This window comes from Triplophysa dalaica, chromosome 1 (genome assembly GCF_015846415.1).
Source record: "Triplophysa dalaica isolate WHDGS20190420 chromosome 1, ASM1584641v1, whole genome shotgun sequence".
Taxonomy (NCBI): Eukaryota; Metazoa; Chordata; class Actinopteri; order Cypriniformes; family Nemacheilidae; genus Triplophysa; species Triplophysa dalaica.
The window spans coordinates 3,798,582-3,811,221 of record NC_079542.1 but is presented as its reverse complement, the minus strand read 5'-3'; the positions used below and the strand labels follow the sequence as shown (position 1 = coordinate 3,811,221).

The following is a 12,640-nucleotide window of genomic DNA, read 5'->3' as shown; positions in this document are numbered from 1 at the left end:
GGCGGTCCGAAGGGTGAATTGGTATAATTTTGAATGCGTCTGTGATGTCGGCTTTGGCTAGAAAGGCTCCGGGTCCAGCTAGTTTAATTAACTTGATGGCGTTATCAACTGAGGCGTAGTGCAGTGAAAATGGTTCTAGAGGGATGCATTCGTTGACGCTAGCAGTCGTGCTGGAGTGGGGAGAAGACATGTCGAAAATGAGGCGTTTCTTACCCGAATATTTCCTAGTCGCTACTCCGAGCGAGTTAATGCGAAACATGGAATAAGGAGGGGAGTCGAAAGGGCCCATTATGTATCCTTTATTGACTTCTCTCTCCAGCAGAGATGAAACAATTCCGGGTTCGGACATAGCGGATTGTAGATTTTTAGCCACGAAGGGAGCAGTGAGTCGTGATGTCGTACCTACCCTAAACCCTTGAGATTAACAAAAAAATCTACAAAACATCTATCGGGGTGAGTCGAGAGGTAATTTGCGAGGATGAGTACGTTGATGGGGGTAGATACGGAGTTGATCAGAACTTTTTCGCTCGAACAACGGCTCCCGCTCGGATTGCCGGCCTGGATCTCCTGGGGCATACTGATCTTGGGTGTGGGTCCTTGCAATATCTACATACATGAGCGAATTTGCATTGGGAAAAAGCACAAACAGATTCGTTAAATAGGTTACAAAGTTGAGCACCGTTAAATTTAAATGTGTCCCGACCCCTAGCATCTGAGCGCTTCCTTACATTTCCGGCACTGAATACAGTGGGCATATCTGGACTAGTGATTGTTTTGGGGCAAAACTGTGCCGAATGTCCGTGAGAGCTGCAAATAGCGCATGCGAGTGTTGTATGGCCGCCAAAGTGGCGAACAAGTAGTTCTGTGTCTACTATGGACCAGTCAATTCTGGAGTTAAAAAGAGAAATCATAGATGCAGATTTAGCAGAAAAAGAAACATGGTATTCGTAGAACAATGTACCCCCGTAACGTTGACTGAAGTCTGCCATAGTTGCTAGGTAATTATCCATTTCCTCCCTCCTGTCTGGATAATTTTGGCAGAGAATGTCGCGGTAAACTCCGAAAGCGATCGCGAATTCGCCGAACGATAGGTTGCGTTGCAGTCTGGGATCGGATGTACGGAGAAAAACTGCCACGTCACCACAATCGACCATTTTCCTGTCGACCGCAGGCGAGGGGAGAAGGAGTAGAGCCAAATTGATGTCCTTACCTTGGATGATGTTATTGCGTAACGCGGAAGACACCGTCGCCGCTGCTGGAGGGACGAATCGTCTACCGAAAGCTACCGCTGGAACGGCCGTGGCGAGGGTGAAATGTGTGGTAGCCTGCGATGTAGTTGCAACCTGTGGTGCTGTCTGGATGAATGATGGAGAGGCTGCGGGGGTAAATGTTGACGGCAGGCTGAATTGAACGTCTTGTTCGGGGGTGGGATGAATAGTCGAGGCTGTTGAGCACATCCGGATGTTAGATCCTGGGTTGCTGAGCGTTGTCTCGAATTCCGCCATTTTTGTCTGTAATCCTTGGACGGAATGGATGGACATAGGAAGGGGTAAGTGGCGATCTTTTATGTTCCATGTTGGAAGGTGATTGGTTGGGTGATGATTGGCAATGAGTGATACAGGATTGAGTCTTCCTGGCAGAACTAGCGCTGAAGCTACATTTCCGTCACAAGTGTTTCTGGCCTATTTGCTTCATCTCGGATTAAATAGTGAAATAAACCTACTGACGCGATTGAAATGAAATCAATATGTGAGACAGTCTGTCTATATAATTTAATTCCACAATCAGCGTACCAGTCTTCTCTGTCTTTAAATTCATACTGGCCCATAATGCTTTAGATGTACTGCGCTTCTGGAGGATTCCGGCCGCATCTTGTCCGAAAAGCAAGTTATGAGCCGATTTCATAAAGAGATCTCGGATAATTCATGCATAATGTGTCCCAGGACTTGCCTAGGAGTGTAAAATTATCACGCAAATGTGTTGCAAGATCGTTTGATTTTGGTTCAGACTGCCAGTGATTTTCTGGAATGTGTGCCCGTTCACACACATATCGTAACGTTCCCGCAAATATACGTAACGTGTAATGTACTGTATTACGTGCTTTTTTTGATGAACGATTAGGGCTGTCATGTTGAATGAAATTCTCTTGCGGTGGTTTAGGTGGCTCAATAGCCACTTTCCTTATTGCCAAATATAGGCCCAAATACGATTTATTGTTGGGTTATTATTATGTAGTATATGTTGTTGCTTTTTAAATGTTAAATACAATACTTTTCATTTATAAATGTATTGTTAATTGTAGAACAACTAAGACCAAATAATAATAATAATTAAAATAACAATATCAAGGGGAATATTGTAAAAAATATGCTTCTGACATCCCAGCCATATCGCAATTAAACCTGTTCATTTATCACAGGAAAAAATTAAAACGACTAAAAGGAAACGAATGTGTGTGTTTTTAATAAGTTCAGCGATATATCTTAATTAAAAATAAATATGATGATAGTCCTATCTATTTCTGATTGTTCCAGGTGCTTAGACGCGCACGCATTTAAGTCGTGACCACAAGATAAGGATGTCGTTCCCTCAACATAAGAAGTCGTGGGCACGAGACAGGGGCGTAGCAAGCTTTTCAAAAGTGCGGGGGATGGATGTGTTTTGTTTGTAAACAATGAAAACCTTGAACGTAATGACAGAAAGGTACAAAAGGTATAACATACAAGATATAAAAAGCTTCCCATTTAAATGTGTGATACTAGTAAAGTATAAAAACACATTCGGAACACACAGAAAATAAGTCAAAACTCTGTTGTGAAAATACACAACCTTGCTAATGAATCAGAAAAACTTTAATAATCACAGGGGGGAAGACAGTGGAAAGCTTGATAGTGACATTGGTCTGACAGGACTGTGACCGCTAAAGTTTGCTTACTTGCACCTTAAAAAGGGGAGATATAAAAAAACGCCCACACAAAGCTTTTTCTCTGGTGGTATAAATAATGTAACAATTTTCTGTTTTTAAACATTAAAATAATATACACTTTTCGTTCATAGTTCTTCAACAGGTACAATCAAACATAATAGGTAAGTATCCACAAAAGTATTCAGCTAAACAAAAAAAGCAATGTTCAAAATATCAAAATCAATAAACCCATAAATACAGTGCTTAACAAGGACAATTTGTCCCTCCTCCTCGTCAATTCCCTGCCTTCTTCATCACAGTTACTTTATACATTGCATGCCACATAAATAACCCAATTTAGCTATTTCTGAACAATATCCCAATTTCCAATTAGCATTAGTCTAAAAACTAAATATAATTCAGAAAACACTCGACATATCAACAAAACATAAACAGAACATCTCCCCAAACACATATCAAGGTTATTTAAAAACTTTGAAAGCATAAACACTCATTCAAAGTCGCTGGAAAAGGAACACGTAAATAACCATAACCGTTCCCGCCTCCTCAGCACGAGCTAACCGATAAATCTAACACACCAAGAGAGGCGGGACTTAAGGCAGAACAGCCAATCATCATCCGGTCACACTCAAAGCCGGTGTTCTGATTGAGTGGGAGGGGAGAGGAGAGGAAGCAGCCGCATCGAGCGCAGACACAGAGCGGACAGAGAAACGCTGGAGTGACTGCTGTAAGGCGTTTTGTAAAAACTGCTGAAAAACTGCAAAAAAAGTGCGGGTGTTTAACCCTTTCACCGGGAAAAGTGTGGGTGTTAAAACACCCACATCCCCCACGGTTGCGACGCCCCTGGCACGAGAAACGGATATCGTTACCTCAACAAGCTGATGTCGTGGCGACAACATAATATCACGTTCCCTCGAGATAATATGTCGTGGTCTCATCATATTATCACGTTCCCACGAGTTAATATCTCGTGGCCACGACAAAACTAAGTGAACCGCGCCTGTCCTCTCCCGGGCTCCGTAGAATAGGTCAAATTAGAATGAATTAAAAAAACTATAACTTTACTTTAAATAGGCCAAGTTATATATTTTACTTAATGACAATGGCATTGGTAAGTAAATCATGTATCAAAAATATTTTATATCAGTTAGTAAATGAAAAAATGTCTAATTGTTCAAAACAATTTACAACAGAAAACTTTTCTGAAGTAACTGTATAATTTATTAACTGACAATAAGAATTTTACATTTTTTTTTAATAATTCAAACAAAATAACGATGAATAATAAAACAAACAAACACAAAATAGTTTTGTAAGAAACACTGTATAAACAAAAAGATGAAAAAGTGAATCATTTTTCAACAATATTTAACTTTCAGTAAAGAAAATCTAAAGTGCTGTATTAACAAAAAGATGAAAAAGTGAATCATTTTTCAACAATATTTAACTTTCAGTAAAGAAAATCTAAAGTGCTGTATTAACAAAAAGATGAAAAAGTTAATCATTTTTCAACAATATTTAACATTCAGTAAAGAGAATCTAAAGTGCTTACGTTTAAATTAGGTATATCAGAAAAAAATCGTGAAATAATTTATCATTATTGACAATTTGTGTCAAAAGTGAAAATAACATTATTAATAACATAATATTAAATTACAGAAAATATAATAAAATTTAAGCTTAGTGGTTAGCACGTTCGCCTCACACCTCCAAGGTTGGGGGTTCGATTCCCGCTTCCGACTTGTGTGTGTGGAGTTTGCATGTTCTCCCCGTGCCTCGGGGGTTTCCTCTGGGTACTCCGGTTTCCTCCGCTGGTCCAAAGACATGCATGGTAGGTTGATTGGCATCTCTGGAAAAATTGTCAGTAGGGTGTGAGTGTGTGAGTGAATGAGTGAGTGTGTGTGCCCTGCGATGGGTTGGCACTCCATCCAGGGTGTATCCTGCCTTGATGCCCGATGACTCCTGAGATAGGCGCAGGCTCCCCGTGACCCGAGGTAGTTCGGATAAGCGGTAGAAAATGGATGGATGGATAATAAAACTTAATATTGACAAAAACATTTTAGACTTTTGGAAATTACTCCAACCAACGAAGAAATAAATTAACAGTCACAAAACAGCTTAATTGGAAACACTATTAACAATAAAAATAGAACACAAAGTTTATACAAGAGAAAAACTCTTAATACTTCGCAATATAAAACAATGAAGCATATTAGTGTTCTCCTTAACTGGGCCCATCAGTGTCGTTGTGACCTTGTAGAACTTTAAATAATTTTAAAACAAACTGTGGAGTCATTTACGAGTTCGCCTATGCAGATAATAGAGTAGTTTTAAGGGTATGCGTATTTGGCGTCATTCTTCCGAGCTCAGAGCACTGCCCCTGTCCGGGGTGAGGGCTCCGAATCCAGCAATAGCAAGTGTCGCACATACTGGATTTCTCTGCTCACCTAGCTGGTGCCACCATCTTTTCCAAGGTGGACCTGATTCGCACTTACCACCAGGTGCCTGACCACCCACAGGATGTCCCCCAAAACAGCAGTCATCACACCCTTTGGCCTTTTTGAATACCTACGGATGCCTTGCGGCCTCAAGGGTGCAGTACAGACGTTTCAGTGCCTCATGGACTCTGTGTTGAGGGACATGCCATTCCTTTTTGTTTATTTTGACGATAGTCTTGTGTCCAGCGCGTCCGCAGACGACCCCCTGACACATCTCAGGCAGCTATTCGGCCGGTTCAATGGGCATGGTCTCATCCTCAACCCGGCTAAGTGTGAGTTTGGCCGGTCATCCGTCACTTTCCTCGGCCACCACATCACCCCGCAGGGGGCTGTTCCCCTCCCTGCCAGTTTCCAAAGCCCACGCACTGTGAAGTCCCTGCAGGAGTTCCTGGGCGAGGGAGACTTCTAAACCGTTTCCTCCCCCATGCGGCCCACCTCATGCGACCCGTATACGACACCTTGCAGGTTGGAGGCCGGCGGACGTGTTGGATTGGTCCCCAGAATGACTAATGCTTTTGATGTTGCCAATGCCGCGCTGGCCAATACTGGCCAATACCACCACACTGGAAGGTTACAATTTCACGAAGCTTCGAGCTGACACGACCAGGCTTGTTAACCGTTGGTTCGCTGAGATTGTGACGCAATACAGCGTTGTGGCGTTTTCCATGGGCAACCCCATCTGTCGTTCTCGACACATCGTGTCCCTTATGCCAAAAACACGTATTGTTTTCTTCTGCAGTCGTGAGAGGCTCTCAGGCTCTTCAGAACAAGAGGTAAATGAATGCTGCACGCCGGCTTCATTTTATACCGGATGTCCGGGGGCGGAGCCCGGCATGCAAATTTCATTCGCCAAATTTCTTTGGCCTTTTCTATAGTAGTCAGAGTTAATTGGTTCTCAAGGGCGAACCCCATCTGTTGTTCGCGACACAACGTCTCGTTCCCTCCATCAGGGAACTGAGGTTACATACAGTGAGGAAAATAAGTATTTGAACACCCAGCTATTTTGCATGTTCTCCCACTTAGAAATCATGGAGGGGTCTGAAATTGTCATTGTAGGTGCATGTCCTCTGTGAGAGACATAATCTAAAAACAAAATCCAGAAATCACAATGTATGATTTTTTAACTATTTATTTGTATGATACAGCTGCAAATAAGTATTTGAACACCTGTCTATCAGCTAGAATTCTGACCCTAAAAGACCTGTAAGTCTGCCTTTAAAATGTCCACCTCCACTCCATTTATTATCCTAAATTAGATGCATCTTTTTGAGGTCGTTAGCTGCATAAAGACACCTGTCCACCCCATACAATCAGTAAGAATCCAACTACTAACATGGCCAAGACCAAAGAGCTGTCCAAAGACGCTAGAGACAATATTGTACACCTCCACAAGGCTGGAAAGGGCTGCGGGATATTGCCTAACAGCTTGGTGAAAAAAGGTCCACTGTTGGAGCAATCATTAGAAAATGGAAGAAGCTAAACATGACTGTCAATCTCTTTCGGACTGGGGCTCCATTCAAGATCTCACCTCGTGGGGTCTCAATGATCCTAAGAAAGGTGAGAAATCAGACCAGAACTACACGGGAGGAGCTGGTCAATGACCTGAAAAGAGCTGGGACCACCGTTTTCAAGATTTCTGTTGGTAATACACTAAGACGTTAGGGTTTGAAATCATACATGGCACGGAAGGATCCCCTGCTTAAACCAGCACATGTCCAGGCCCGTCTTAAGTTTACCAATGACCATTTGGATGATCCAGATGAGTCATGGGAGGAAGTCATGTGGTCAGATGAGACCAAAATATAACTTTTTGGTCATAATTCCAATAAACGTGTTTGGAGGAAGAAGAATGATGAGTACCATCCCAAGAACACCATCCCTACTGTGAAGCATGGGGGTGGTAGCATCATGCTTTGGGGGTGTTTTTCTGCACATGGGACAGGGCGACTTCACTGTATTAAGGAGAGGATGACCGGGGCCATGTATTGCGAGATTTTGGGGAACAACCTCCTTCCCTCAGTTAGAGCATTGAAGGTGGGTCGAGGCTGGGTGTTCCAACATGACAATGACCCAAAGCACACAGCCAGGATAACCAAGGAGTGGCTCTGTAAGAAGCATATCATGGTTCTGGCGTGGCCAAGACAGTCTCCCGACCTAAACCTTATAGAGAATCTTTGGAGGGAGCATAAACTCTGTGTTTCTCAGCGACAGGCTAGAAACCTGACTGATCTAGAGAAGATCTGTGTGAAGGAGTGGGCCAAAATCCCTCCTTTTGTGTGTGCAAACCTGGTGAAAAACTACAGGAAACGTTTGACCTCTGTAATTGCAAACAAAGGCTACTGTACCAAATATTAACATTGATCTTCTCAGGTGTTCAAATACTTATTTTTTTTTAGACTATGTCTCTCACAGTGGACATGGACCTACGATGACAATTTCAGAACCCTCCATGATTTCTAAGTGGGAGAACATGCAAAATAGCAGGGTGTTCAAATACTTATTTTCCTCACTGTACGTAACCAAGACGTTTTTTTGTTAACACGAGAGTTCTGAAAATCTTAGGATGCTTTTATAGCACAATCATAATGACCTTGAATGTCGAAAGTCTATGGTATATATCTCAGTTTATCATACTTTGAAAAAAATAAATTGACTCTTCCCTGGACAATTTGTTTTCTTCACCCTGGATAGGAATCATTCAGCCATGTTATATTACAGGACTATGGTAACATGGACCCAAAACTCATTAGGCAAGTAAAAGTCCTAAATATTTTCTTCTTATGGAACTCAACTCGTGAAGCACAAAACAAATTAAAAACAGCAAAAACAATAGTACATTTTTTAAAATTTAATTCAAATCAAACTTTCGTTCACTGTCATTCAATAACATTCATCCTTCATGTCAGAATGGAATGAAGAACATCTCCCCATCAGGCCCTGTTTCTAAGGCTACTGAATTAAAATGTGTGTAAAAATCTGATATTATCAAACAACAATCAGTTAAATATAATCAGACACAATGATAGTAAATCTATAGAATACGTCTCTGAAGGTGTCTTCAAGTGCTGAAACATCTATGTAAACAAAAGTTATATGTTTCTTATCTAGTCATCAACGTACAGCATCAGCTTCTGTCTGACTGACTTGCAGCCTTTAACAGAGAAGATTTTGTCTGAGGGGAAGAAGGGCATGTCTCTGGCCACTGTGTCTGCCAGATGAGCGTGATGTTGTAAATTGATGTTCAGATTGACCATTTCAGTCAAAACACACTGGCGTACATGCTTCATTTCCAGAGGGAGAAAAGGAACAATGTGATCCACCAGGTGGTGATTTATTAGAGAGGAGTGCCAAAATCCACCTGCTGAAAAGACATTCTGTAAAGAGGAGTATTGACATGGAACAAATTGAATGTACGCAATGTAAAAAAGAATGTCACCACATTCTGTATTCAGGATTTACGATAGGTGTTAAGGGCTACTTCAACATTGTTTTAATACATACTGCTCTTATCATTGACGATGTTTTGAAGGATCTGATTCTCCATCTCCTTCATCTGTAGTTCTTCTCTGTTTTTACCTGCCTTCCAGAAATCCAGAGCTATGTTGTTGATCACATCACCACCTGCATTGCTACAAATAAAAAACACTTACACTTTGTTTAGTGTAGATACATTATAACATAAGCTAAGGGAAATCACCTTAGAAAAATGAAGATTGCACTGCGGAATGAGACGCCATCCACATGTGTCCCATAGTCCAGAAAAGGTTTGATGGTCTCGACCAGCCGTGGATTCATCTTGTCCATTTCATCAAATACAAACATGGTCCGAGGGAAACGTGATACGTGCTGATGAATCTGCTCCTTTAGTCTTGCCTAAAACACATGCAAATCCCAATTATATCAAGGACTCTGCACTTAAATGTACTATTTTAGTTGCCTAACAGCTATGATTTGCTGAAATAGTGGTACTTGGTGAAAATATTTTATATCAATTGTAGTAATAGTTTCTAGTTTTAGTATTAGGGATTTTGCTGTGTGGGTCATTGAGTTCATGATGAAAATGCATGCTCCACCGGTTTTCCAGTAGATTTTGATCAGACATCTACTTTTGAATAACTAAATTGAATTGTAAAATATAAATGTAGGCTATATTACATTTGATTACATTTTACCTTTATTAAACCAATAAATAAACTGAAAAATATATTATAATATATTAAATAATACACTGAAACCAAGTGTTTATTTTTTAATATATGAAAAATTCCCTGTATATTATTCAAAATATTGTAGCACTAATACATTAATGCTGTGTTTATATATATGTATATATATTTAATATTGCCAGTTAATTACATAGCATAATATATTATTTTTATTCGGGGACAAGCAGCATTATTTACTTACGCTGTACATGTCGACTTTGTCTTTGTGTGGAAAATGATGTTGGGATACAAACATGATAAAATGTTCGCTCTTGTCCCCTAGTTTGTAAATGTTTCTTGCGATGATTTTAGACACGTGGTTTTTCCCCACTCCTGCGGTCCCGTGGAAGGAGAGCACGAGGGGTTTGTTCGGGTTACTGTCCGTCATAAATGACGATACAGTTCTCAGAACAACTTTCGACACGATATGTTGGCCGTGGAGATTCTCATTTAAATCCTTCTCCAAACCTGAAAAAAAAATCAAAGATTAAACCTGGACTTCCGGGATAAAGTTTCTGAAAAATAGTAAACGGATAAAACAGTAACTGTTTGAGCATAATGTATGCAACGAAGCGGTTTTCTCACGTTTATGATCAAAAGGCAATACATTATCCCGCTGAGACAATGCATACAAAAATGCAGCAACAGCAGCAGCAGAACCACATACAATGGATTCAATGATAAAACCTGAAGTCAATGTTATGTCTGAAAGCAATAAAACTGTCACAAAATACGACGCTTTCATCGTGTCTGTCTCTTCTTGTTCCGTTTAGACTTTCTTTCGTTTCTGAAGGAAACGGAAGTGCGCTCCACGCCGAACACTTAAACCCTACCAGTAACGTTCATTGGTTTCTACTTGACTTGTAAAATGAAAACACACGATAAAAAGCTCACTTGCTGAATTAAATCGTGTCTTGGGGCAGTGTACTGTATTTGCTTTATGTGGTTCATCAGCAGGCCACTTAATAGCTACAGATTAGGACAGAATCGGTCAAATTAGAATGAATTAAAAAAACTATAACTTTCCTTTATATTATTATATATTAAGTTATATATTTTACTTAACTACAATGGCATTGGTAAGTAAATGATGTATCAAAAATATTTTATATCAGTTTGTAAATGAAAAAATGTCTAATTGTTCAAAACAATTTACAACAGAAAACTTTTCTGAAGTAACTGTATAATTTATTAACTGACAATAAGAATTTTACATTTTTTTAAATAATTCAAACAAAATAACAATGAATAATAAAACAAACAAACACAAAATAGTTTTGTAAGAAACACTGTATAAACAAAAAGATGAAAAAGTGAATCATTTTTCAACAATATTTAACTTTCAGTAAAGAGAATCTAAACTGCTGTATAAACAAAAAGATGAAAAAGTGAATCATTTTTCAACAATATTTAACATTCAGTAAAGAGAATCTAAAGTGCTTACGTTTAAATTAGGTATATCAGAAAAAAATCGTGAAATAATTTATCATTATTGACAATTTGTGTCAAAAGTGAAAATAACATTATTAATAACATAATATTAAATTACAGAAAATATAATAAAACTTAATATTGACAAAAACATTTTAGACTTTTGGAAATTACTCCAACCAACGAAGAAATAAATTAACAGTCACAAAACAGCTTAATTGGAAACACTATTTACAATAAAAATAGAACACAAAGTTTATACAAGAAAAAAACTCTTAATACTTCGCAATATAAAACAATGAAGCATATTAGTGTTCTCCTTAACTGGGCCCATCAGTGTCGTTGTGACCTTTTAGAACTTTAAATAATTTTAAAACAAACTGTGGAGTCATTTACGAGTTCGCCTATGCAGATAATAGAGTAGTTTTAAGGGTATGCGTATTTGGCGTCATTCTTCCGAGCTCAGAGCACTGCCCCTGTCCGGGGTGAGGGCTCCGAATCCAGCAATAGCAAGTGTCGCACATACTGGATTTCTCTGCTCACCTAGCTGGTGCCACCATCTTTTCCAAGGTGGACCTGATTCGCACTTACCACCAGGTGCCTGACCACCCACAGGATGTCCCCCAAAACAGCAGTCATCACACCCTTTGGCCTTTTTGAATACCTACGGATGCCTTGCGGCCTCAAGGGTGCAGTACAGACGTTTCAGCGCCTCATGGACTCTGTGTTGAGGGACATGCCATTCCTTTTTGTTTATTTTGACGATAGTCTTGTGTCCAGCGCGTCCGCAGACGACCCCCTGACACATCTCAGGCAGCTATTCGGCCGGTTCAATGGGCATGGTCTCATCCTCAACCCGGCTAAGTGTGAGTTTGGCCGGTCATCCGTCACTTTCCTCGGCCACCACATCACCCCGCAGGGGGCTGTTCCCCTCCCTGCCAGTTTCCAAAGCCCACGCACTGTGAAGTCCCTGCAGGAGTTCCTGGGCGAGGGAGACTTCTAAACCGTTTCCTCCCCCATGCGGCCCACCTCATGCGACCCGTATACGACACCTTGCAGGTTGTAGGCCGGCGGACGTGTTGGATTGGTCCCCAGAATGACTAATGCTTTTGATGTTGCCAATGCCGCGCTGGCCAATACTGGCCAATACCACCACACTGGAAGGTTACAATTTCACGAAGCTTCGAGCTGACACGACCAGGCTTGTTAACCGTTGGTTCGCTGAGATTGTGACGCAATACAGCGTTGTGGCGTTTTCCATGGGCAACCCCATCTGTCGTTCTCGACACATCGTGTCCCTTATGCCAAAAACACGTATTGTATTCTTCTGCAGTCGTGAGAGGCTCTCAGGCTCTTCAGAACAAGAGGTAAATGAATGCTGCACGCCGGCTTCATTTTATACCGGATGTCCGGGGGCGGAGCCCGGCATGCAAATTTCATTCGCCAAATTTCTTTGGCCTTTTCTATAGTAGTCAGAGTTAATTGGTTCTCAAGGGCGAACCCCATCTGTTGTTCGCGACACAACGTCTCGTTCCCTCCATCAGGGAACTGAGGTTACATACAGTGAGGAAAATAAGTAT

At 40.7% G+C, this 12,640-nt stretch overlaps 1 protein-coding gene across 1 annotated transcript; it reads right to left on the bottom strand.

The window, feature by feature from the left end:
- Positions 1–8,257: 8,257 nt before the first annotated feature.
- Positions 8,258–10,401, bottom strand: LOC130425424 (torsin-1A-like). Its single transcript, XM_056751669.1, has 5 exons — positions 10,215–10,401; positions 9,832–10,097; positions 9,122–9,297; positions 8,926–9,053; positions 8,258–8,785 (listed from the first exon to the last, which is right to left on the bottom strand). The coding sequence occupies exons 1-5, from the start codon at positions 10,372–10,374 to the stop codon at positions 8,529–8,531; spliced, it is 987 nt and encodes a 328-aa protein (XP_056607647.1). The 5' UTR covers positions 10,375–10,401; the 3' UTR covers positions 8,258–8,528.
- Between the last annotated feature and the right edge of the window lie 2,239 nt (positions 10,402–12,640).

Bases quoted from the DNA above. Each gene is read 5' to 3' on its own strand.
- LOC130425424 (XM_056751669.1), bottom strand. From the start codon at position 10,374: ATGAAAGCGTCGTATTTTGTGACAGTTTTATTGCTTTCAGACATAACA. The intron at 9,054-9,121 runs GTGATTTCCCTT...TTTTATTTGTAG, and splicing joins GCAATCTTCATTTTTCTAAG to CAATGCAGGTGGTGATGTGA. The intron at 8,786-8,925 runs GTATGTATTAAA...ATGTCTTTTCAG, and splicing joins CATCGTCAATGATAAGAGCA to CAGGTGGATTTTGGCACTCC.